This window comes from Hippocampus zosterae, chromosome 12, assembly GCF_025434085.1.
Source record: "Hippocampus zosterae strain Florida chromosome 12, ASM2543408v3, whole genome shotgun sequence".
In the NCBI taxonomy this organism is placed as follows: domain Eukaryota; kingdom Metazoa; phylum Chordata; class Actinopteri; order Syngnathiformes; family Syngnathidae; genus Hippocampus; species Hippocampus zosterae.
In genome coordinates this window covers 21,081,938-21,108,905 of record NC_067462.1, presented here as the reverse complement: position 1 = coordinate 21,108,905, position 26,968 = coordinate 21,081,938, and the positions used below count along the sequence as shown (strand labels likewise).

At 46.7% G+C, this 26,968-nt stretch overlaps 2 protein-coding genes across 4 annotated transcripts in view; both read left to right on the top strand.

Moving 5' to 3' along the window:
• The window catches only part of man1a2 (mannosidase, alpha, class 1A, member 2), a 131,076-nt gene extending 120,809 nt beyond the window's left edge, over nucleotides 1-10,267 (top strand). For 2 of the 3 annotated variants that reach the window (XM_052083013.1, XM_052083014.1), the window contains exons 13-14: nucleotides 5,741-5,856; nucleotides 6,727-10,267. In XM_052083013.1, the coding sequence (XP_051938973.1) occupies nucleotides 5,741-5,856; nucleotides 6,727-6,862 (252 nt within the window). In that variant the 3' untranslated portion in view covers nucleotides 6,863-10,267. Of the gene's footprint in view, nucleotides 1-5,740; nucleotides 5,861-6,726 lie in introns of those variants that run through there. The other variant, XM_052083015.1, reaches the window with a different exon arrangement.
• An 11,146-nt stretch (nucleotides 10,268-21,413) lies between these two features.
• On the top strand, nucleotides 21,414-26,731 carry tent5c (terminal nucleotidyltransferase 5C). The gene is made up of 2 exons (XM_052083056.1): nucleotides 21,414-21,563; nucleotides 23,212-26,731. Exon 2 carries the CDS (start codon nucleotides 23,222-23,224, stop codon nucleotides 24,377-24,379), a length of 1,158 nt encoding a protein of 385 aa, XP_051939016.1. The 5' UTR covers nucleotides 21,414-21,563; nucleotides 23,212-23,221; the 3' UTR covers nucleotides 24,380-26,731.
• The last annotated feature ends 237 nt before the right edge of the window (nucleotides 26,732-26,968 follow it).

Genomic DNA, 26,968 nt, shown 5'->3' with positions numbered 1-26,968 from the left:
ATCGTCCTCAGTGCTGAGATTCACATCCCTAGTGTGTGTGTGTGTGTGTGTGTGTGTGTGTGTGTGTGTGTGTGTGTGTGTGTGTGTGTGTGCGCGCGTGCGTGTGTGTGTATATATATTTTTTTTAATGAATATGTTTGAAAAAATCCGCGATGCACTGAAGCCGCAATAAACGAACCGCGAAATAGTGAGGGATCACTGTATCGGCTAATCGCTATGAAAAATATTATGAAACAGTTCTTGGTTATTCTAAAATTTACTGGTTTAAATTTTTGCTGCATTTATTTATAATTGTATGCATATGTTGTTGTTTGTGTTATTATCATATGATATGAATTGAATAAGTAGACCATTTCAGAATTCAGGACTCTCGAAATGCATAATGGGACTCATACTTTTCTGATCTGTGAGTCCCTGGGACTCGCTGGTGGTAAACTGTAAAATTATCACTGGAAACCTTGGGACACGTGTGGGTGCTCCCCCAGTCTTCTCACACCCAGAAAGACCAGCGGCATCAGTCAATTAAGTTCTTAAGGAGCCATTCTATTGGCTTCAGAGGGAGTATAGGCCAACATAACAAACCAAACCAAAACACCCTATAACATCACGAAACAAAAAGAGGAAAATAAAAGACAAATAGCTGACTAACCTCCCCCAAACGAAAAACAGGAGAAAATGCGTTAAAACAAAAATGGCTTCCTCCTCCTTTGATTGCTCTGCTTGACTAAATATTTACAGATATTTACAGGTATTTATAAAGGTTTTACTCTAACTTGAAACATTTCCTATAAAGTCTACACAAAGCACAAAGTAGGTAATTGCTACGTAAAAGCAGTTTACAAGGCCATGCACAACCAAGCACTTTGCTGGCATTTCCTACTGGCCCATTCCTTGACCAATCACTTAACAGCAATCAAGTGAAGCTGAATGGGCAACGCTTGCTCCTAATTAATACAGCCAGGACAAATGCACACCAGAAACATCTGGAATGAAAGCGTTTTGGTGGCATGGCCTAGCCTCCATGCAGTGGGCAAGTCAAATTTATTTATTTCGCCCTTAGTCACAGAAATGGCTTACAGGGATTCACATGCCCACAGTTCACAAATCTTAACAACATCCCCTCATCTAGACCCCCAGGAGGGTAAAAATAAAAAAAAACAAACTTAAAAAAACAAGACAGGTGTGCATATGTGTAGAAATCATTTAGCGACATTGTGGCATACCTCCATCCATCCATCCATTTTCCACCGCTTATCCGGCCGGGGTCAGGTCGCGGGGGCAGCAGCTTTTGGAGGGAAGCCCAGACTTCCCTCTCCCCAGCCACTTCTTCGAGCGCTTCCTGGCGGATCCCGAGGCGTTCCCATGCCAGCTGGGTGACATAGTCTCTCCAGCGTGTCCTGGGTCGTCCTCGGGGTCTCCTACCAGTGGTTCATGCCCGGAACACCTCACCAGGGTGGCGTCCACCTCATCTGGCTCCTCTCGATGTGGAGTAGAAGCGGCTCTACTCTGAGCCCCTCTCGGATGACCGAGCTTCTCACCTTATCTCTAAGGGAGAGCCCGGACACCCTGCGGGGAAAACTCATTTCGGCCGCTTGTATCCGGGATCTCGTTCTTTCGGTCACGACCCATAGCTCATGACCATAGATGAGGGTTGGAACGTAGATCGACCGGTAAATTGAGAGCTTCGCCCTTTCGCTCAGCTCCTTCTTTACCACGACAGACCGATACAACGTCCGCATCACAGCAGACGCTGCACCGATCTGTCTGTCGATCTCTCGCTCCTTCCTGCCCTCACTCGTGAACAAGACCCCAAGAAACTTAAACTCCTCCACTTGGGGCAAGATCTCCCCCCCGACCCGGAGGGGAGGGGGCACGCCACCCTTTTCCGACTGAGGACCATGGTTTCAGATTTGGAGGTGCCGATTCTCATCCCAACCGCTTCACACTCGGCTGCGAAACGCTCCAGTGAGAGTTGGAGAGTCCTGCTTGAAGGAGCCAAAAGTACCACATCATCTGCAAAATGCAGAGATGCAATACTGAGGCCCCCAAAACGGACCCCCTCAACGCTTCGGCTGCGCTTAGAAATTCTGTCCATAAAGCTGACATCGGCAGGATAGGGACCGAACAGCCCGTATCAGAGGGCTCGGTACCTCATACTCCCGAAGCACCCCCCACAGAACCCCCCGAGGGACACGGTCAAATGCCTTCTCCAAGTCCACAGAACACATGTAGACTGGTTGGGCAAATTCCCACGTCCCCTCGAGGACCCTGCTAAGGGTGTAGAGCTGGTCAACAGTTCCACGACCAGGACGAAAACCACACTGCTCCTCCTCAATCTGAGACTCGACTTCCCGACGGACCCTCCTCTCCAGCACCCCTGAATAGACCTTACCAGAGAGGCTGAGGAGTGTGATCCCTCTGTAGTTGGAACACACCCTCCGGTCCCCCTTTTTAAAAAGAGGGACCACCACCCCGGTCTGCCAATCCAGAGGCCCCGATGACCACGCGATGCTGCAGAGGCGTGTCAACCAGGACAGCCCCACAGCATCCAGAGCCTTGAGGAACTCCGGGCGGATCTCATCCACCCCTGGGGCCTTGCCACCGAGGAGCTTTTTAACCACATCGGTGACTTCAACCACAGAGATAGGGAACCCACCTCAGGATCCTCAGACTCTGCTTCCTCCGAGGAAGGCGTGTTGGTGGAGTTGAGGAGGTCTTCGAAGTACTCTGCCCACCGCTTCACAACGTCCCGAGTCGAAGTCAGCAGCGCCCCATCCCCACTGTACACAGTGTTAGTGGTGCACTGCTTCCTCCTCCTGAGACGTTGGATGGTGGACCGAAAGTCGGCTTCCATGGCCTCACTGATCTCTTCCCACGCGTTTTTGCCTCGGTGACCACCAAAGCTGTGTTCCGATTAGCCAGTTGCTACCCGTCAGCTGCCTCTGGGGTCCCACAGGCCATAAAGGCCCAATAGGACTCCTTCTTCAGCTTGACGGCATCCCTTACTGCTGGTGTCCACCAGCGAGTACGGGGGTTGCCGCCATGACAGGCACCAACCACCTTACGGCCACAACTCAGATTGGCCGCCTCAACAATAGAGGCATGGAACATGGTCCATTCGGACTCAATGTTCCCCGCCTCCCCCGGGACATGGGAAAAGCTCTGCCGGAGGTGGGAGTTGAAACTCTTTCTGACAGGGGATTCTGCCAGACGCTCCCAACAAACCCTCACGACACGTTTGGGTCTGCTAGGACGGACCGGCATCTTCCCCCACCATCGGAGCCTACTCAACACCAGGTGGTGATCAGTTGACAGCTCCGCCCCTCTCTTCACCCGAGTGTCCAAAACATGCGGCCGCAAATCCGATGATACAACCACAAAGTCAATCATAGAACTGCGGTCGAGGGTGTCCTGGTGCCAAGTGCACATATGGACACCCTTATGTTTGAACAAGGTGTTCGTTATGGACAATCCGTGACAAGCACAGGAGTCCAATAACAAAACACCACTCGAGTTCAGATCAGGGGGGGGGGGGCGTTCCTCCCAATCACGCCCTTCCAGGTCTCGCTTTCATTGCCCACGTGGGCATTGAAGTCCCCCAGCAGAACAAGGGAGTCCCCAGCAGGAGTACTCTCCAGCACACCCTCCAAGGACTCCAAAAAGGGTGTGTATGCTGAGCTGCTGTTTGGTGCATATGCACAAACAACGGTCAGGACTCGTCCCCCCAGCCGAAGGCGGAGGTAGGCAACCCTCTCGTCTACCGGTGTGAACCCTAATGTACAGGCACTGAGCCGGGGGGGCAATGATTATGCCCATACCTGCTCTGCGCCTCTCACCGTGAGCAACTCTAGAGTGGAAGAGAGTCCAACCCCTCTCGAGAGAACTGGTACCAGAACCCAGGCTATGTGTGGAGGCAAGTCCGACTATATCCAGTCAGAACTTCTCTACCTCACACACCAGCTCGGGCTTCTTCCCTGCCAGAGAGGTGACATTCCACGTCCCTAGAGCTCGCTTCTGCAGCCGAGGATCAGACCGCCAGGGTCCCCGCCTTTAGCTGCTGGCCAGCTCACATTGCACCCAACCCCTATGGCCCCTCCTATGGGTGGTGAGCCCATGAGCAGGGGGACCCACGTTGCCTCTTCGGGCTAAGCCCGGCCGGGCCTCACGGGTGTAGGCCCAGCCACCAGGCGCTCGCCAACGAGCCCCCACCACCAGGCCTGGCTCCGTGACGTAATTTTACACGTCATAAGGGGTCTTAGAGCCGTGCTTCGTCTGGTCCTTCACCTAGAACCTGTTTGGCATGGATGACCCTGCCAGGGGCATAAAGCCCCAGACAACTTAGCTCCGAGGATCATTGGGACACACAAACCCCTCCACCACGGTAAGGTGACGGCTCACGGAGGGGTGTGGCATACCTATTCAGAATAATGAAAACAAATGATGGAGTGTGTTTATTTACACTAGACCTTCCACGAAGAGACCAAATACAGTGGTACCTCTACTTACGAACGTCGCTTCATACGCGCTTTTCAAGTTACGAAACGCCTCCACATGAAAATATTGCCTCTTGTTATAAAAGAAATTTCAAGATACAAATACAGAATGGGCTGCTCCTCGCAGCTCTGAATTTCCCAAACTCAACATACTAATAGCTGCTCTGCCATTGGCTCTTACCGAGCATCCTGGCATCCCATTGGCGAAGAGGGAGCTCTACCTTTTATGTCTATGTGTGTAGATAGATAGATAAATAGGATAGATATGTCTCTCTACAGAGTCCTCGTCATTTGCCAAGAGGCATTTGATAGTTTTACGTAAATGCGAATGATCCAGAAAAAGTGTTCACCAGTCAAGTCAAGTCTACAGTATTTATAGAGCACTTTCAAACAGCCATCGCTGCATACAAAGTGCTGTACATGGAGCAATTTAACATGCAAGATAAACAGTAAGACAAATCGGTAATAAAGGCGGCAGAAAGCACCAAACAGTAAAATCAAGAACAAATCTAAGTCATGCTGAGTCGAATGCCAAAGAATACAAGTGAGTTTTGAGAAGGGCGATGGCTCACTATGCTGATCTTTTTCAAGGATTGGTAAAAGCTGACAAAAGCAAACGCCCTTGGATCAGTTCTTTACAAAGCGCCAGGCAAAAACCACTTCTGAGAGAGAACTTGAACTGAAGAGGGCAAGAAAAACAATGAAGGTGCAATTAAATGTTAAATGACCATCATTTTTATTCTTTACTCTTGACTTAGTTTTTTGCATTATGCACAATTCTCATTTATTGTGCAATATTTTAATTGTAACATGTATTTGTTATGCATGGCAGGCTGATTGAACACTCTAAATTGTCCCTAGGTGTGAGTGTGAGTGCGAATGGTTGCAAGCGGTTAGGAAGATGAATGATGAATGAATGAATGTATTTGTTCCATATTTTTATGCTTTAGAAAACATTTATGTCTGAATGTTGGTGGGGCTTGCAACAGATTAGGACATTTACATGGAAAATGTGTCTCTACTTACAAAATTTTGTAGTTCCGAAATTTCTTCCAGAACCAATTAATTTTTGGAAATAGAGGTACCACTGTACTTATTTGTCATGTCCTTGTTTATGATTATACTAGTGGAGCTTGTGCTACTGGAAACAAATTCCTTGTGTGTTCTGCATACTTGGCTAATAAAGATGATTCTGATTTAATTTTTGTTTTCTAACGGTGCAAAATCTCCTCTACCACCCCCTACAGGCCATCGACAAGTACTGCAGGGTGAGTGGAGGCTTCTCAGGTGTGAAGGACGTCTACTCTTCGAACCCGACGTACGATGACGTACAGCAGAGCTTCTTTTTGGCGGAGACGCTCAAGTAAGCTCATAGACTGTTGAGTGCATGCCAAGCAACATGTGGTGCTCGATCGTTTAAAATAAAGCCCATTTTAACGTCAGAAGCCTTTTCTCGAAAAGATACAAAAACAGCACAAACCATGCAATTTAAAAGAAAAAATAACATTATAAAAGTGCTCATTCCGTCTCGATGTCTTTCACACAAAAACGGCATCCGAGGAAAAAAGGCCTGTGTGAAAGGGGTATTAGAACATGTCAGAAACATGTTCTGCTGCTCGGATTAATGTTACCGCTGTGCCCGTTTTAGGGTGAAAGTGATAGCATGTTAGAATTGCTGTTAACCTTTTGATAAATTACCGAATTTTCCGCACTAAAAGGCGCACCGGATTATGAGGCGCACCTTCAATGAATGGCTATTTTGTAATTTTTTTTCATACATTGGACGTATCGCATTATAAGGCGCAATCTACAATGCATCCACTAGATGGTGCTACGCTCCTTCCATGCTCTCTTTTTTTCAGAGCCGCAACAAAAACGTATTTAATAAAGCAGCGACACAGTTCACTGAACCAACAGCAAGTTATAACATTGGAAGCATGTCTCCAGCAAAGAGCCATCTTGGGGTCGACATATTACCGTAATGACCATACACAAGACGCACCAGATTTTAAAGTGCGCCCTTTAGTGCGGAAAATACGGTACTCATGTATTACTTATTTTCCACATACTGTACATGTGAGCAAATACCCCTTTTAAAGCAGCTCCTCTGTACCCTGGCACCTATTATTTTATTATTTGCAAACACAGCGAGGTCTGTTGGCATTGTCAGTTATTTGCATCACTCTCGTAACTCATGTGTGCAATCTCTTTTTTTTTTCTTCCTGTCGGCTAGGTATCTGTACCTGCTCTTTTCTAGCGACGATCTAATGCCGTTGGAAAGTTGGGTCTTCAACACAGAGGCTCATCCGCTTCCTGTGCTCCATCTGGGCAACATCACCCTGCCGGGCAGTGAGCCGTCACAGCAGTGAACAGGTCTCCCCCTGCCCGCCCGACAATACACACTGGACTGACTTTTATCAGGTTCTTCAGATGTGGACCATATCGGAGCTTGAGAACTCCCTGATAACTCTGGTGCTCCAGAATGGACACGTTTCATTTTTGTTCCAATGTTTGGGGTTTGTTTGACCAAACTCTTTATCTTCCTCTCTTTAATAGGGACGCACCAGTTGAATGGAAACTGTTGCTTTCACGGCACAATCTTGGCGGCCGTCTTCTTTTTTGAGCAGGTGTGGATCTTTCAGAGCAGACAACAGAGCTACAGTCTGACTGGCTGTATCATCAATTCAGCCAAAAACACTTCCTCCACCGCACCCGTCATTGAAAAAAAAAAAAAAAAAGAAACCGCTGCTATGCTATAATTGGATGCTGCTTTTTTGGCTCTTCTCGCTTTTTTTTTTTAAATATACCCCTTTTCTGTCTGTTCTGCTTCATCTTGTTGTTTCAACTTCCACTAAACTGATGTTGTGGACGAGGACGGGCGGAATCAGTCGCACCATCATCTGACTCTTTGGCCGCCACTTTCCTTCATCGTTCAAAATATTTTGTCATCTCCCGCCTTTGTATCCATCAACTTTATGCTATCATCAGCATTCTGAAATGAGATAAATCGAATTTGAGGTCCTGTGGTTTGTGGTTTTCCATCTTTAAGATGACTTGTTCATGAGTTTATTTCCATCGTTAGTGACTTCCTCTCACATCATTCATTTCTTTTGGGTCAAGGAAGTTACTTGCTGCGAGTCTTTTTTTTTCACCCGCAACCCCACCCCCAACCTTGTTACAATAAGACAGAAAATCTTCTGTGAAAGCTGACAACTTGAGCCAGATATTGCTCTCGGCTAATATGCAGGTATTCATGGTTGAAACTAGAGATGCAAATTGCCATCCCTGGCTGAAACTACAGCAAGCGACATGGATCATTTTAAATGCAAAATCATCAACTAACAGCACTCCATCCATCCATCCATCCATCATCTACCGCTTATCCGGGGCCGGGTCGCGGGGGCAACAGCTTTAGCAGGGAAGCCCAGACTTCCCTCTCCCTAGCTACTTCTTCCAGCTCTCCCCGGGGGATCCCGAGGCGTTCCCAGGCCAGCTGGGTGACATAGTCTCTCCAGCGTGTCCTGGGTCTTCCTCTGGGTCTCCTCCCGGTGGGACATGACCGGAACACCTCACCGGGGAGGCGCTCAGGAGGCATCCGAATCAGATGCCCAAGCCACCTCATCTGGCTCCTCTCGATGTGGAGGAGAAGCGGCTCGACTCTGAGCCCCTCCCGGATGACCGAGCTTCTAACCTTATCTGAAAGGGAGAGCCCGGACACCCTGCGAAGAAAACTCATTTCAGCCGCTTGTATCCGGGATCTCGTTCTTTCGGTCACGACCCATAGCTCGTGACCATAGGTGAGGGTTGGGACGTAGATCGACCGGTAAATTGAGAGCTTCGCCTTTTGGCTCAGCTCCTTCTTCACCACGACAGACCGATACAACGTCCGCATCACAGCAGACGCTGCACCGATCCGCCTGTCGATCTCCCGCTCCCTCCTACCCCCACTCGTGAACAAGACCCCAAGATACTTGAACTCCTCCACTTGGGGTAAGATCTCCTCCCCGACCCGGAGGGGGCACTCCACCCTTTTCCGACTGAGGACCATGGTTTCAGATTTGGAGGTGCTGATTTTCATCCCAACCGCTTCACACTCGGCTGCGAAACGCTCCAGTGATAGTTGGAGAGCCCTGTTTGAAGGAGCCAACAGCACCACATCATCTGCAAAAAGCAGGGATGAAATACTGAGGCCCCCAAAACGGACCCCCTCAACGCTTCGGCTGCGCCTAGAAATTCTGTCCATAAAGGTTATGAACAGAATCGGCGACAAAGGGCAGCCTTGGCGGAGTCCTACCTCCACTGGAAACGATTCCGACTTACTGCCGGCAATGCGAACCAAACTCTGACATCGGTGGTATAGTGACCGAACAGCCCGTATCAGGGGGTTCGGTACCCCATACCCACGAAGCACCCCCCACAGAACTCCCCGAGGGACACGGTCAAACGCCTTCTCCAAGTCCACAAAACACATGTAGACTGGTTGGGCGAATTCCCACATACCCTCAAGGACCCTGCTAAGGGTGTAGAGCACTCGTAATATCATATTTTTTCAGTTTCATTCAATTGTGACGAAATTATAATGCCCCTTTCTTTCGTGACTTGGAAGTTGCTTTGGCAAAACCTTTCTTGAAGGTGAATTCAAAGATTGATGAGGGGGGAAAATAGGACTGTGGATTTGACTGTATTATGTTGAGTCAAAATCATACTTTTGCAAACATTTGCTTGTACTTTGGAAGAGAGCGATGAACTATTTTCTTACATGTTATAGACCAAAGCATTAACTCAATCTTAATGTGTGCATTTTCTGGAATCAATTTGAAATAATGTCCTGTTTTTTAATACAGGGATGGAAAGTAAAGCTTTTTCTTTAAAAATCGGATCCATTTATGAATCAAAAAAATAATATGGAAAATATCAGATTATTAAAATACTCATTAGTTGCGGACCTGACTGAGTTTCAATCACATTCAGTGATTGTTGTATGTAGGTAAGTCTTGAATTTAGCTGAATAACCATTATTTTTTTCGGTCCTGTTTTAATGATGTTGATTTCTTAATTAAGCCTTATCATCTGATGTGACACAGTTGTGCCATTACCATGCTCTTTTACTGTCAGACATGAATTATTTTTTATTTAGGGGGTGGGGGGCTTCAAGTTCAGAACTGTGAAGTGAAACAGATTGACGCAGGACTGAAATGACGACGCTATAGTTAAAATGTTAATGGGATTTTCTGAATGTGACTTTTTAATGCAAACTGAATCGAGCCGTGACTGTTAAAAAAAACGGCTACACATTGTCGCTTTTCAATGAAAAGCATGTATCCCCAGATGTTCTGAGGGTTTTTTTTTTTTTTTTTTTTTTTTTAATCCCTAAAATGACAAATGACCTTTCCTGGCGTTTCAGATGAAAAGAAAATCCAAAATTCTGAGAAATATATTTTCAGTTAGACAGTGACACCATGCATTATTGGGATCCCTGTGTGCAAATGTAAATTTTAGGGATTTTCTTGTTAAATTATTTAATATTAAAAAAATCCACTATTTCTTAATTTGGAGGAAGTGCATCCATTTTGAAGTATGCATTCATTTTCATGACGTCACATACCTTCCTCGTTCATCGCTTTCAGAATCCTGTCAACCATGTGGCCGCAGCGAGCCAACCAATGAGTGGGCTGTGTTTTCTCTTTGTATTTTTACGTCACTACAAAGAAAAGGTGTGTGTAAATATGTTGAAAAGTCAACACAAAATTCAATAAAGTTGTTGCTATAAGTGAGGAGGGACTTGAGTTGTTTTAATGGTGTGAATGTTGGCTTTGGTAAATCTGCGATGTTTGCTTTTAAACTTGTCTTGCAATGACAAATACACTTAGATAAATGAGGTTGTTTAATTCTATTTCACATTTTAGTCTTACTTGGGATGTTATGTTTTTTTTTTTATATTGTATATATTTTACACTCCCACTTTTCTCAGAAGTCAAGAACTGAACCTGGCCACAAAAAAAAAAATGCCTGTAATAATAGTCCGGGAGTGTCACACTCATTTTTTTGGCTAAATACAGTAAGTGTATAATGGCCTTATATTATCACAACACAACAATTTTCTGGGGAATTAGTATTGAAATCACCCATTCGTCCATTTTCCGATCCGCTTCTCCTCACAAGGGTCATGGGGCATGCTTGAGCCTGTCCCAGCTGTCTTCGGGCAGCAGGCGAGGTACACCTTGAACTATTTGCCAGCCAATCGCAGGGCACACACAGACAAACAACCATTCATGAGCACAATCACGTGTAGGGACAATACACGTAATGTTCCATTAACCTGCCATGCATGTTTTTTGGAATGCAGGAGTAAACCAGAGAAAACCCACACATACACGGGGAAAACATGAAAAAATCCACACAGGAATGCAGGAGCCAGAATCAAGCCCTGCAACTCTGCTTGGTGAGGCCACTGGGCTGACTTGTTGAAATCACAGATCAGTCAATAATTCAACTCATTTTTAAAATTCTTGTAAAGGGGGATGAGTAACAAAAAATACTTGCAATATCATTGCAACAGTATCTTTTGTTAAAGGGAAAATATTTGCAAGAGTTATTAAGTTGGTGCACATAATTAGCCTTCGTGGGCCACATCAAATGCTGTTACAGGTCAGATCAGGGGCCCTGGGCCACTAGTTTGAAAACATGTGCTTTACCCTAAGTATAGCATAAACTTTGATCCCAAAGCACTTAAATATAATTTAAAACTCAGAAAAACTTAAATAACCTGTGAAAATAGCACCTGTGAAACCATTTGGAGACCTCAATATTCAGTTGAACTTTTGAATACCCAGTCAGCAAAGCAAAAACATATTTCACATGTCCTTACAACCCACGCTAAACTTACCTCCTCCCTGGCAGTCGAAGATGTTAGAACATTTGAGATGCATTGTTTGAGTGTGAGCGCGGTGTGAGTGTGAGCGCGGATGGTTGTTGGTCTCTGTGTGCCCTGTGATTGGCTGGCAACCGATTCAGGGTGTCCCCCGCCTACTGCCCGATGACTGCTGGGATAGGCTCCAGCACCCCCGCGACCCTAGTGAGGATCAAGCGGTTCGGAAGATGGATGGATGGATGGATGTTTGAACATACTCCTTTGACACCAATTACTACAGTACTTTCCTTTTAGCCCGGGTCACAGGAAGAGTCCAAAAATACAGATTCCGCGAATAGCTCAGGATAAGCGCCACAGAATAAATATTACAAATATGTAGATCAATTCTTGACTTGTGAACCACAAATAGTCGACGGTTCCTTATGCTACAAAATGTATACACAATATAGCACCCCGCCCAACTACAAAAAAATACATTCTTAAAAGGCACTCTGACCTTTAGCCAGCATAAATAAAACAATATGTTCAACAATTATCATTTCAAAACAGTAGAATTAATGTTTATCACATAATTTATCTTTTCCTTTTTTTAAAAAATCTTTTTGGGCATGAAGGGTGCACCATAAACAAATTGCCGCTCAAAAGGCAAATTTTGTATAAAGAGTTTTAATGTTTATTATGCGGGTATATCACGGGATATTTAAGTGATTGTCTTTTGTTTCAATTCAAAATCAAATTCAGCGTATGTGGTTTTAGTGTTAATACTTTTGGTCTCATTTTGTACAAACTGGCTTCCAGAAAGTTCCCTGTATGTCGAAATTACTCAGCAGATGCCCCAACCAGTTAGCAGTGACAACGCAGACTGCTCTATGACGTGAGAGCTGCCAACAGGTGCGTTACCATGCGGACTTTCCCACAGTGCCTTTTCGCTACTACTGCATATCTTCCCTGTCCTACAAAATTTATGGGCAGTAAAAATCCTGCCTTGAATCCAACTGTTGTGGTCCTGTACGTCAATCCTATAATACGTACGACTGTTTTCACATTGCACCAGGATACTTTGTTTGTCATGCACTAACCACTTGTGCCAAAATACCATCTTAATTATAATGATTATAGACTTACTGTTTTCATCAAGTTGATGCGTGCACCATGTTTTTATGAGCATGGAGCACCAGGAAGTAAAAAACAAAACTGCTGTGATAAAAAAAGATGAACTAGAAAGAAGTGATGTCACAGGAAGTTGTGAGCTGTTCGTGGCCTGACTCAGTTACCGAGAACAGATAAGGTCACAGTGCAACCGCTAATGGATACTTTTGTGTTTGCGCCTGGTCTTATGAATGTGTGCTTGTGTGCACTCGTTTTATGTTAATAGAGCTTGGTCCATTGGAAGTAATGAAAATTAGAGTGAATCTATTCCAGTCTCCAACTATGGTCAATGATAAAACCTTCATCAAATGTGCAGGCAATGTTTTTTACACTTTTTAATTTTTTATTGACCATGCCCGCATTGTACGTTCGAAGTCAATTTTAACCAAGGCCAAGATTATCCATCCATCCATCCATCCATCATCTACCGCTTATCCGGGGCCGGGTCGCGGGGGCAACAGCTTTAGCAGGGAAGCCCAGACTTCCCTCTCCCTAGCTACTTCTTCCAGCTCTCCCCGGGAGATCCCGAGTCGTTCCCAGGCAAGCTGGGTGACATAGTCTCTCCAGCGTGTCCTGGGTCTTCCTCGGGGTCTCCTCCCGGTGGGACATGACCGGAACACCTCACCGGGGAGGCGCTCAGGAGGCATCCGAATCAGATGCCCAAGCCACCTCATCTGGCTCCTCTCGATGTGGAGGAGAAGCGGCTCGACTCTGAGCCTCTCCCGGATGACTGAGCTTCTCACCTTATCTCTAAGGGAGAGCCCGGACACCCTGCGGAGAAAACTCATTTCAGCCGCTTGTATCCGGGATCTCGTTCTTTCGGTCACGACCCATAGCTCGTGACCATAGGTGAGGGTTGGGACGTAGATCGACCAGTAAATTGAGAGCTTCGCCTTTTGGCTCAGCTCCTTCTTCACCACGACAGACCGATACAACGTCCGCATCACAGCAGACGCTGCACCGATTCGCCTGTCGATCTCCCGCTCCCTCCTACCCCCACTCGTGAACAAGACCCCAAGATACTTGAACTCCTCCACTTGGGGTAAGATCTCCTCCCCGACCCGGAGGGGGCACTCCACCCTTTTCCGACTGAGGACCATGGTTTCAGATTTGGAGGTGCTGATTTTCATCCCAACCGCTTCACACTCGGCTGCGAAACGCTCCAGTGAGAGTTGGAGAGCCCCGTTTGAAGGAGCCAACAGCACCACATCATCTGCAAAAAGCAGGGATGCAATACTGAGGCCCCCAAAACGGACCCCCTCAACGCTTCGGCTGCGCCTAGAAATTCTGTCCATAAAGGTTATGAACAGAATCGGCGACAAAGGGCAGCCTTGGCGGAGTCCTACCTCCACTGGAAACGATTCCGACTTACTGCCGGCAATGCGAACCAAACTCTGACATCGGTGGTATAGTGACCGAACAGCCCGTATCAGGGGGTTCGGTACCCCATACCCACGAAGCACCCCCCACAGAACTCCCCGAGGGACACGGTCAAACGCCTTCTCCAAGTCCACAAAACACATGTAGACTGGTTGGGCGAATTCCCACATACCCTCAAGGACCCTGCTAAGGGTGTAGAGCTGGTCCACTGTTCCACGGCCGGGACGAAAACCACACTGCTCCTCCTCAATCTGAGGCTCGACTTCCTGACGGACCCTCCTCTCCAGCACCCCTGAATAGACCTTACCAGGGAGGCTGAGGAGTGTGATCCCTCTGTAGTTGGAACACACCCTCCGGTCCCCCTTTTTAAAAAGAGGGACTACCACCCCGGTCTGCCAATCCAGAGGCACTCTCCCTGTTGTCCACGCGATGTTGCAGAGGCGTGTCAACCAGGACAGCCCCACAACATCCAGAGCCCTGAGGAACTCCGGGCGGATCTCATCCACCCCCGGGGCCTTGCCACCGAGGAGCTTTTTAACCACATCGGTGACTTCAACCACAGAGATAGGAGAGCCCACCTCAGAGTCCCAAGGCTCTGCTTCCTCCAAGGAAGGCGTGTTGGTGGAGTTGAGGAGGTCTTCGAAGTACTCTGCCCACCGGTTCACAACGTCCCGAGTCGAAGTCAGCAGCGCCCCATCCCCACTGTACACAGTGTTAGTGGTGCACTGCTTCCCCCTCCTGAGACGTCGGATGGTGGACCAGAATTTCCTCGAAGCCGTCCGGAAGTCGGCTTCTATGGCCTCACCGAACTCTTCCCACGCTCGGGTTTTTGCCTCGGCGACCACCGAAGCCGCGGCCCGCTTGGCCAATCGATACCCGTCAGCTGCCTCTGGGGTCCCACAGGCCATAAAGGCTCGATAGGACTCCTTCTTCAGCTTGACGGCATCCCTTACTGCTGGTGTCCACCAGCGAGTACGGGGGTTGCCGCCACGACAGGCACCAACCACCTTACGGCCACAACTCAGATTGGCCGCCTCAACAATAGAGGCACGGAACATGGTCCGCTCGGGCTCAATGTCCCATGCCTCCCCCGGAACATGGGAAAAGCTCTGTCGGAGGTGGGAGTTGAAACTCCTTCTGACAGGGGATTCCGCCAGACGCTCCCAACAAACCCTCACAATACGTTTGGGTCTGCCAGGACGGACCGGCATCTTCCCCCACCATCGGAGCCTACTCACCACCAGGTGGTGATCAGTTGACAGCTCCGCCCCTCTCTTCACCCGAGTGTCCAGAACATGCGGCCGCAAATCCGATGATACAACTACAAAGTCGATCATCGAACTGCGGCCTAGGGTGTCCTGGTGCCAAGTGCACATATGGACACTCTTATGTTTGAACAAGGTGTTCGTTATGGACAATCCGTGACGAGCACAGAAGTCCAATAACAAAACACCACTCGGGTTCTGATCGGGGGGGCCGTTCCTCCCAATCACGCCCCTCCAGGTCTCACTGTCATTGCCCACTTGAGCATTGAAGTCCCCCAGCAGAACAAGGGAGTCCCCAGCAGGAGTACTCTCCAGCACACCCTCCAGGGACTCCAAAAAGAGTGGGTATGCTGAGCTGCTGTTTGGTGCATATGCACAAACAACAGTCAGGACCCGTCCACCCACCCGAAGGCGGAGGGAGGCAACCCTCTCGTCTACCGGTGTGAACTCCAATGTACAGGCACTGAGCCGGGGGGCAATGAGTATGCCCACACCTGCTCTGCGCCTCTCACCATGAGCAACTCCAGAGTGGAAGAGAGTCCAACCCCTCTCGAGAGAACTGGTACCAGAACCCAGGCTGTGTGTGGAGGCAAGTCCGACTATATCCAGTCGGAAATTCTCTGCCTCACACACCAGCTCGGGCTCCTTCCCTGCCAGAGAGGTGACATTCCATGTCCCAAGAGCTAGCTTCTGCAGCCGAGGATCGGACCGCCAAGGTCCCCGCCTTTGGCTGCCGCCCAGCTCACATTGCACCCGACCCCTTTGGCCCCTCTCATGGGTGGTGAGCCCATGGGAAGGGGGACCCACGTTGCCTCTTCGGGCTGTGCCCGGCCGGGCCCCATGGGTGTAGGCCCGGCCACCAGGCGCTTGCCAACGAGCCCCACCTCCAGGCCTGGCTCCAGAGGGGGGCCCCGGTGACCCGCGTCCGGGCAAGGGAAACCGAGATCCATTTATCGTAATCATCATTTTTTTTTTTTTCCAAGATGGCGCCCGAGTAGGCAGCCTTCGGCAAGTGCTCTTCAAGAGCCTTGCTTTTTTTTTCTTTTTTGCTGTTTTTGTCTTTTGTTTTGTCACATGTTGTTTGTTGTTTCATTGTGTGGACCTGATATGGACTGTTTTCAGCGCTTTTTGGCCACGACATTCGTCAAAGGAGCAGTATCTGTGCTTGGTGGTTGCGCCTTCTCGGCAGCACGCCTGTACTAGCACAGATTTTGATTGGGAGGAATGTCGGCGCCATTGACTGTCGGTGCTGGACAGACCTGGGGCGCTTGTGTTTTTTGCGCCAGTAATGGGCAGCATTTTTCACAACCCCGATTTGTTCAGTGGCTATGTCAGCGCTGTTGGACAGTTGCCGTTGGTGCGGCTGGATGGATGGCCGCTGAAGTTGAGGATGAGGAGAGAGGAGCGTTGGCGAAGAGCGCCGATGCGTATTTGGAACCGTGAGTCACCGCTTGGAATTGAAGTGGATTTCCATGGGACAGGAGAAGTGAACCAATCTCTTTTTTCGTCAATGGATGCTACAGCTTCTTGTTGACTTAGAAACTTAGCTTGTAGCCGACATGTGCACATTTTGAGCATGACGTCTCTGATCCACTGGTTAAAGGACACTTTGATTCTCTCCTCCTTCATCTCAAACAGCTTCAAACAACAAAGCGTGTGATGGAAAAGTGGTTAGAATTGCATGACTGTCCGTGTTTTATGTTATGTGTTGTGTTTATTATTTTACTTTATGTTAACTGTTTTGTAAAGCGCTTTGTTACAGCTGCCGCTGTTGTGAAAGCGCTATATAAATCAGCATGTATTGTATTGTATTGTATTGTATCATTGGGGTCTTTGAGCCGTGCTTTGTCTGGCCCCTCACCTAGAACCTGTTTGCCATGGGTGACCCTGCCAGGGGCATAAAGCCCCAGACAACTTAGCTTCTAGGATCATTGGGACACACAAACCCCTCCACCACGGTAAGGTGACGACTCACGGAGGGGGGCCAAGATTATCCTTATGGTAATTGGCTATTGCGAAATAAGGTCATTTCAAACACCCGTCTCACTTTAATAATGATGATGATTAATCCTTAACTGATGTTTCACAGAAAATGGAATGGACTTTTTTTTTTTTTTTAAACATGACCGGTTAGAGGGGCGGTCCAGTGGTTAGCACGTCGACTTCACAGTGCAGAGGTACCAGGTTCGATTCCAGCTCCGGCCTCCCTGTGTGGAGTTTGCATGTTCTCCCCGGGCCTGCATGGGTTTTCTCCGGGTGCTCCAGTTTCCTCCCACGTTCCAAAAACATGCATGGCAGGCTGATTGAATACACTGAATTGTCGCTAGGTGTGAGTGTGTCCGCGCATGGTTGTTCGTCTCTGTGTGCCCTGCAATTGGCTGGCAACTGATTCAGGGTGTCCCCCGCCTACTGCCCGAAGATGGCTGGGATAGGCTCCAGCTCCCCCCGTGACCCTAGTGAGGATTAAGCAGTTCGGACAATGGATGGATGGATGACCGGTTAGATAAAAACGATCTACTGTGAAGCAATGTAATGTCGTGTTCCCCTAAGATGTGTGCGTGTATGTGTGTGTCGGTGGGGCGGTGATAAGCGGCATATGTGTTCTGCTCCTTGTGAGTTGTTGATATGATCAGCTTTCGCTGTTTCACTCATTCACCGTTTAGATTTAATTCTCCACGACCCTTCACAGACCAACAGGTGCAGGGACAATGCGATGGGAGTGCAGACAGCTTTCAGGGCTGTTTCAAAATCCTGCTTGAACACTTACCACTGTCCCATTTTTAAAAAAGGAATCATTTTTAATATGTTTATATTTATATTTTATTATTTATATTTATATAATTGTTGTTCTTCTACTTCTGCCTTTCATAATGTTGCTGCGGTAAATTGGGGATTTCTCCCTTGTAAGACAAATAAAGGTTTTCTTATCAAAACCTAATGTGTACCTAATGTCATGTTTTGTATTTTGTGAATTGAAAACAATGTGGTATAAATGTTTTATTGTATTAGCAGCACAACATGAAAGAGAAGACAATCGACGGTCTCTACATAGTCAAGGATTTCCCATGCTGCTAGTTCGCTTCCTCTTCTGCTGACTCACAAGTAATGTAGAACCCCTTTTTTCGGTCTACCCCTCAAACACGCGCGCACACACACACACACACACACAGTCACACACTTCCACTGCTGGTTTCATGTTACCATTCCGAAAAGGAGGATGTTCTTTCAGTGTGACCCGCATTCACGTACACATTACACAACAACGCCTCATGTAGTTACTTGTGTATCTTTTTCACACGATCAGGCTACGGTGTGACAAAATGAATGACGACCGACAGGAACAACATTCATTTTAATATTTTTGAATCATGAAATATTTTCAACCACAGTCAACAACTCGAATACACTTTTCCTTAAACCTTAATGTAGGAATTTAAATAAGATAAGATAAGATGAGATGTCCTTTATCCGTCCCACACTGGGGAAATTTACAATAAATAAATAAAGGTTTTCTTATCTTATTAGTCTCGCAATGGAGAAATTCCTAATTCACAGCAGCAAAGTTATGAAGGGAAGAAGTAAAACAACAAAATATAGGAGCTGCTGGAAAGGCAGCCACTTTCGCGGCGCCATTTTGAAGTCAAAATAACAAAACTAACACAACACATAGGACACGACAGTCGTGCAATCTTCACCACTTTTCTGCATACACTTTGTTGTCTGAAACAGTTATAGATGAAAGAGGAGAGGATCAAAGTGTCCTTTGTGTGTGTGCACACGTCTGCTACAAGCTAAGTTTTGAAAGCAAACACGAAGCTGTGGTGTCCATTGACGAAAAGAGATTAGTTCACTTCTCCTGTCCCATGTAATCCGCTTCAAACTCCAAGCCGCGACTCCCAGTTCCACATCTGCATCTGCGCTCCACGCTAACGCTTCTTTTTTCTCATCGTCGGCTCCTCAAGCCTTAAATCCATCCAGCCGCAGACCGTTCAACAGCACCGATCTCTCTGCCGAACAAAGCGGGGCTGTGAAAAATGCTGCCCATTACAGGCGCAAGACACAAGCGCCCCGGGACTGTCCAGCAACGACTGTCAAATGGCGCCGACATTCCTCCCAGTCAAAAACAGTGCTGGTATATCCATGCTGCCGCAAAGGCGCAACCACCAAGCACAGAGTCTCCTCCTTGATGATTGTCGTGGCCAAAAAATGCTGAAAAAAGTCAAAGGTCAAAAGTCAAAAGTCCACACGACATAACAACAAACACAAGTGACAAAAGAAACACAAAAACAACAAAAAAAAGCAAGGCTGATGAGAGCGCTTGCCGACGGCTGCCTACTCGGGCGCCATCTTGACTTCAAATATCACCTAATGTGCCAAAACTGCGATCGGTGGTCATCCAAATTTTTCTAACCCTCCACTTCTGCATTGTGTGGCCGACACACTAACCAGTCCACCACCGGGCCACCCCACTTCAGCAATAACAACTGAAACCAATTGTTGAAATAACACAATAATAATTTAAAACTTTAGTTTTAGAAATCCGTGCCTCAAATGGGAGGGAATATGCATCTTGGAGGGTGGGCAGGCATCGAGACACATTCAACACATCCGGGTTTCTTTACTGGCTGGATTTAATTTTTTACAACTGTTTAAGTGTCACTCAAGATAGCATTAAGCTGTCAACACAAAAACCGTCGGTTACCAGAATGTCTGGCGAGTGTAAACTTGGACGGAGAACGAGGGCTCCTCCTATTGTCTCCTTGAAGCAAAGTGAAGTCAGTCCCTCCCGCATACAAACGTGGTCAACACGCACAAGACAAGCGGCATGTCACATTTGGTCTGAAGTAGTGTATTGGCGGATTACACACGTAAGACAGGCTGGGCCTGTATCTGTCAGTTGTTGGTAAAATGGGTGTCCGTCGGTTCATAAGTCGGTTAGGAATCATTAAAGGGATGGACGAAAACCCACTTACAGGTATGTCCTTGCTTAGTGTGTCCTTTTTAAAAAGCTTCTCGTCCTCTGTGCCCAAAATGGGTGTCTGTCCAGGACGGATGGACCATTTCATCCCAGGCCATCTATGAGTAGGTTACATTAGTATGAATGAAATTAGGTAAAAATATTACTTTTATTTGGGTTATCATGAGTTTGTTTATGTAGAGTATATGGTTAAGATGATGGACAAGCTCACGTTTACTAGGTAATTTTGCTCATAAACCAACATACAGACGTTTAACGACAGTACATAACAAAAAAAACAAAATAATTTTAAATCAATCGACAAATTCCTTGTGTGTTCTACATACTTGGCCAATAAAGATGATTGATTCTGATATACAGTAATCCGACATTTATCACAGGGGTTATGTTCCAAAAAGAACCAGTGATAAGTGAAATCTGTGAAGGAGTGATCTTTATTTTTTAGAATTATCACATGTACAATATAATACTGTATTGAATGAAACCAAAAATTAAACTTTTTTTTCACGCTCAAGCATAAAAAAACAAGAAAAATGTATGTTTTCTGACAAACAACTAGCAGTTTTTAGAAATACTGTACAGAAAGTTTCGTTGACATTGAGGGTTTTGTCATGGAGAAAATTTTGCAAGCTGTTCAGCGATGAGGCGGGAGACTTGTCATTGGTCTACAGCTCCTTAGTCAATGAGAATGTGGTACACAATTATATTTTTAAAAAACTGCACGAAAAAAATGCGTGAAACAGCGAAGCCGTGAAATATAAACCGTGTAATAACGAGAATTACTGTAGAGAAAAAAAAACCCATTGTGAAGTTTCGTGAACAAACATGCTCGCCTATCAACATCTCCCTTATGATGAATATTTCCTCTCAATTTTCAATAAATGTATTCCTATGTAAGACAACAAAATATGCCATCAACTGGAGAAATCGCCAGCTCTAAAAAGTTGGAACCTGCTCCAGTCGCATAGCAACGCAAAACACGGATGACCAATCAACGTACTCATAAGGCACACTGCTACAAACAGAAAGAACATCACTAAAATCGCGTTGTAATGATTCTCATACATATTGCATTTCATTTAATAGCTTTGTTGAGTTATTTTTTCAATTTGAGAAGCCAAATCAAAACACACACACGCACACACTCAGAACAAGTAGGTCCCCGTGGGACTCTATCATTGCGCGGATGTTCATCTGATCCACTCTGTCGTGCCACGGATATATAAAAGAACTGCACTTCCAACAACTGGGAGGACGCTGTAAAGAGCGAACATTTCTGGCCTCGACGTGTGTCAGTGTCACAAGCCTGCGTGGACTAATGCTGGCTTCTGCGAATGCACGAAGGAAATGTAATATCTTCTGCCTCTTTTTATACCTCCGCACACACCCTGAATGACCGCGGGGAACTCTTGAAAACGTAGGTATTTCTCCCATCTCTTGTTTTGTGTTTCTTTTGGTCTGGCTAAATTAAAACCAGAATGAGTCTCGATTAAAAACGTATGTTCGGAGCGGTTGACGTGAATGTAACGTTTCGTTCCCCTGTCTTGTGGACTGATGCCAAACAGCTGTGTTAAATGCCCGGTGCCGAGTGTCGCCATATGGGCGAGCTAACTTCAGAACTAACTCGCTAACTCAATAACTAGCAAACCTGCTACCCACCTTGTTGACGTTACCGATGTGGCGTTTTAAACACTTTTTTTCTTGCGGGAGACCAAAGCTTTGTACGACTTAAATGTACCTTATTTTTCACTCGAGCTCGGCTGGTTAATTTGGGATGCGGTTGTGCGCGTGTTTGCGTGTACGCGTGTTTTTAAGGAAGACTCTGGAAAAGTGGCATAATGGACCGAGCGCTCGAGTTGTTCTGGAAGCCTCACTCACTCACTTGTGTGTGTGTGTGTGTGTGTGTGTGTGATGCTGTTACACACGGGTGAAATCAAATATTGCCAAACCCTATTTACACTTGGGATTAACGCTGCTCTCATTGGCTACCATTCAAACGAAACCTTTTTTTTTTATTGACGTGCCAGCAAAATGACTGACAACATGACATGAATGACTCAGAGATCATTTCATTAGATACAGCATGTACTGTATACTTTTATTGGCATCTAGTGGACCGTTTTAAAAGAAAATCTTACAAAGTGCTAAGGTCTACCACCATTACAAGTAAAGCCAATTTGATAGGGAAACAAATTTCTATAAAAGATTTTAGTCATCCGAAAGAGTAATTTAAAAATGCACATGGAAAATTAAATGCTCTTAGAGTAGATGGTAGAATGTACAAGGAACCTGTTACTCCACCCGTTCATTAGAGAATAAGTCCTGTGTGTGTGTGTGTGTGTGTGTGTGTGTGTGTGTGTGTGTGTGTGTGTGCGCGCGCGCACTACTCACAAAAAGTTAGGGATATTTGGCTTGCAAGTGAAATTTATGCAAAATGTAAAAAGTTTACTGTGAAAGTAGGACATTTAAGTAGAAGGATGCACTGGTGAGTTCTTCATCTCAAGCAATTCATTGAAACAAACAAAAGTTAAAAATTAATGGGTACACCACAACAAAAAAAGTCAACGTTTCAATAACTCATCATGTTCCCTTGAGCATCAATTACAGCTTGACGACATCACATGCTGTTGACAAGTCAACTTATCGTCTGCTGAGGCATGGTATCCCACTCTTCTTGAAGGGCAGCCATCAGGTCATTGAGGTTCTGGGGTGCTCTCCTTGATGTGGCAGCCACCATTTCTGCTCAACGTGAATCATCTTACATCAGAGAATCGCGCGGGGGCGCCCATGCCCCCATGCAAGACGCTGACACCTGTGCCTGGTAGTTTAACGACACCGAATAAAAAAAAAAAAACTGAGAAAAGCATTTTTTTCTATTTGATTAAAATAACTAAAACCACATTTTATGTTTATAAAAGTAATACTATAGCAAAAATATAAATGTGCGAGTGTATGTGCGTCTTAGTATTTTTCAAATAAAGAAAACCAATTAAAAATAACTGAATTTCAAAAGTCTAAATGAAAAGTTCCAATCCGGTAACCATCACGTCTCCACTTCCTTCTCAGCTAAAATACACGTGAGAAGATGGCCGCCAAAGTGGCAACAAGCGCCTCCGTCAGCGTTCTGTCATGGGAGCAAGTGAACTGCCTGGACGAGGTCCTGAGCGAGGTGGTGCCGGTCCACGGCCGCGGAAACTTCCCCACGCTGGAGGTGCGTCTGAAGGACATTGTGGCCCGGGTGCGCTCCAGCCTGACTCTGAGCGGCGTCTGCGTGAAGGACGTGCGTTTGAACGGCTCGACGGCCAGCCACGTGCTGGTGCGCGACTTGGGTTGGAGCTACAAGGACCTGGACGTCATCTTCAGGGTGGACCTGCCGCACGAGTCCGAGTTCCGGCTCATCCGCGACGTGGTGCTGGGCACCCTGCTGGACTTCCTACCTGAGGGTGTCAACAAGGAGAAGATCACACCGGCGACGCTCAAGGAGGCCTACGTGCAGAAGCTGGTCAAGGTCAACACGGAACAGGACCGCTGGAGCCTTATCTCGCTGTCCAACAACAACGGCCGCAATGTGGAGCTCAAGTTCGTCGACCGCATCCGCCGCCAGTTCGAATTCAGCGTTGACTCCTTCCAGATCGTTTTGGACTCAGTGTTGGCTTTCTACGCGGCGGGTGAAGCCGCCGCCAAACCCATGTCGCCCGAGCACCACCCGGCGGTGAACGGCGAGAGCGTGTACGGTGACTTTGATGTGGCACTGGGCCACCTGCGCGACAAGCTCATCGCCACCAAGCGTCCTGAGGAGATTCGCGGCGGCGGGCTGCTCAAGTACTGCAACCTTCTGGTGCGTGACTTTCGGCCCGCCAGCGAAGAGGAGTTCAAGGGCCTGGAGCGCTATATGTGCTCGCGTTTCTTCATCGACTTCCCCGACATCAGCGAGCAGCAGCGCAAAGTGGAGGCGTACCTCCACAGCCACTTTGTGGGCGAGGAGTCCAGCAAGTACGATTACCTCATGATCCTGCGTCGCGTGGTCAACGAGAGCACCGTGTGCCTCATGGGCCACGAGCGGCGCCAGACCCTGCACCTCATTTCGCTCATGGCCTTCCGTGTACTTGCCGAGCAGAACGCCATACCGGACGCCTCCTGCGTCACCTGCTACTACCAGCCGGCGCCGTACGTGCGCGACCACAACTTCAGCAACTACTATGTGGCCAACCAGAACATTCCCACATGGCTGCCGTGCAACTGACGGGTTGACTGGGAGGGGCACAAAAAAAGAGAAAAAAATGAGACAACAGAAGGTCACAACATTTTCTGAATGAAGACTTTCATTTTTTTGGGAACCCTTTGGTGTTCCTTCTCTTCCGATGCATCAATGTGATATTTTTAAGTGTTATTCCCAATTTTCTTTCTTGCTGGATGCCGACCACCCCTTAAAAGGTTAAAGGGCTGTTGATGACAATGAAGCCTTAAAATAGGCTTTATTTATTTTTTTTGCTTTTCTTTTTTCCCTTCGTCCTTTGAGTATGAAAAAGGTGGAAAATGTTGAAAAATGCTATCTATGGGAAAGTGTAATAAGGTGTACCCAAAATTGGAAAAAAAGGTTGGTGAATCTGGTATATTATGAGGAATCAATTTTCTTTTAATTCAAATTTTGACTTTGAAATCTCACAGGTGAACTAAGAAGAAAAAAAAAACCAAGTGCCTGTAATGTGTTTAAAAAAAAATCTGAATGTGCTCAGTTGAGTTGATCTTGGTCACATGACCATGTATCGCTGCGTTCGTAACTTCGTGCCGGTGCTTGTGTCGGCACCTTCAAGCAAAGGCATCGAAATGATTAATCATGACAATGCGAGTTTGTGACCACAAAGCACACAGCTTGATTTTTGTGTTGTGGCGTTCCAGACCCAAAAGGCACGTCGCTTCCACGGTCCTACTCGGGCCTTCCATGCAGAAGCACGTGGCGAGTCCCCACGCTGGCCCTGCAACCAGAGCCTTCTTCTATAATTATCCTCACTCAGTCTTCACTGGAGTCAGGTGGAGGGACTTGCTGCCTTAACTCCATGTGTGGTCATGGGTAAAGATACCAGGTGTGTTTGATGACATCATGCTATTATTATTAGCGTTGTAAAGCAGTGTCGATGATCCCTGTATGTTGGCCTGTTATGCAAGGGGCAGCGATTCCCAAAACAGCCACCTACCCAAACAGCCCGCAGCACCAACTGTCCCCAACATGGGCCTTGGCCTTTTCTCAGAATCGCTTGCCTCTACCAGTACACTGCCGCCCGTGTTTGCCCCAGATAACCGGCAGCAACTCTTATCTGAAGTTAAAGGGTGCGGGTGGCCCCCTGCCCTGCCCCTCCGTCTGGCTCGTTGTACCTTGCCGAGTGCTTTCCAACAAACCAGTGACATGCTGCCCACTCCCACTCTGGACCAACAAGGGTTCTTTTGGGTTTTTCGCTTTTAATTTTTAGTTGATAGAGTTGGCTCGTGATGCTCGGGGGAGGCAGGTTGTCATTTCTTTTCTGACCCTTTAAACGAACCAGTGTTGGCTTAATGCCCCATTTAGAAAAATCCTGGTGGGTGTTTGGAGCTCATTTTTATTAGTTTTATTTTTTCGTCATGTTCTTTTTGTCCCCCTCCCCCATCTCACTCCTCCTGTACCCCCTGAGGAATCTTTGTCCTATCTAGCCGATGAAGAAGGTAAATAAGCTAACGAGCAGTTGCTCAGGGATTGATTATCCTGGCCCCCATTGCTTTTTTTTTTTTTTTTAAACCTTAATTTCGGGTGGGTGCATCGATTTAGAGTGCCCTCAAGCTAATGTAAGGGACTCTCAATCTTGGCAGTTCACTCTTGTGAGTTGGAGAGATTTGTTTGCAGGCACACGCATCTTGGCTTTGTTGGAGTAGGGTTGTGGTGCTCTTTGGTTGGCGATCACTGAGTGATGACTCATTGTTTTTGCTTGTGTTTGTGGGCAGGTGTAAATGCTGCGCCTCGTGGCGAGCATTTGCCAATTTAAGTGCCAAGAAAACTTGAAGGAAGAAACCACGTGGCCTATATTTGTGTTTACGCTATTTGTCTCTGACTGAAGGTGTCTGCCAGTAAGCCCGCCATGAGGGATAAATGAAATTTACGTGAGGGTTAAAGTGCCTTTTTGTTTGTTAGTTTTCCGATCTTTTTTTTTTTTTTTTTTTTTCCTGCTGTAAATTTGTCAGTGTTACATATCGCTGCTTCCGTTGTGCATACTGTGTGAGGAGTAGGTTGCGCCCACATAGTCTTGTTTTGCTTGCTAGGTGGTGGTGATGGATGGTTAGTGGTTTTACACCATGAGAACTTTCTCAAGAGTTGTATTTTTTTGCAGCAGCTATGTGTGTGAGTGCTGGTGGACATATACATGTCACACTTAAATATATTTTTGGAAGAAGAGAGGTTTTTGTCGCCGTGATAACTACGACGACTATTTGAGTGGTTGGGGGTCCCCCACCCTCAATTTGTCAGCACTTTGATCTCACTCTACCTTTTCCTTGGAAATATTCACATGTATGGGGAAAATGTGCTTGAAAAGGAAATGATAAATAAATATATTGAATGCAACATTGACCTGTTTGTTGTGTGTGTGTGTTTTTTTTTTTAAATAATAAACCCTTTCAGGAACAGTGGTTCCTACAGTGGTCAGGTCACAGGTCATCATTATTTGTGCATGTTAAATAAGATCAGGTGACAAGCCTTAAACATTGATGCACTATTCGTAGGTACTGTATGTTAGTTGTTGTTCAAAACAAAGCGTCCACACTCGATCTCAGAAATGGGACGGCCACATAGACAAAACAGTTTAAA

Excerpts from the sequence above, each read along its gene's own strand:
- tent5c (XM_052083056.1), top strand. The coding sequence starts at position 23,222 with ATGGCCGCCAAAGTGGCAACAAGCGCCTCCGTCAGCGTTCTGTCATGG.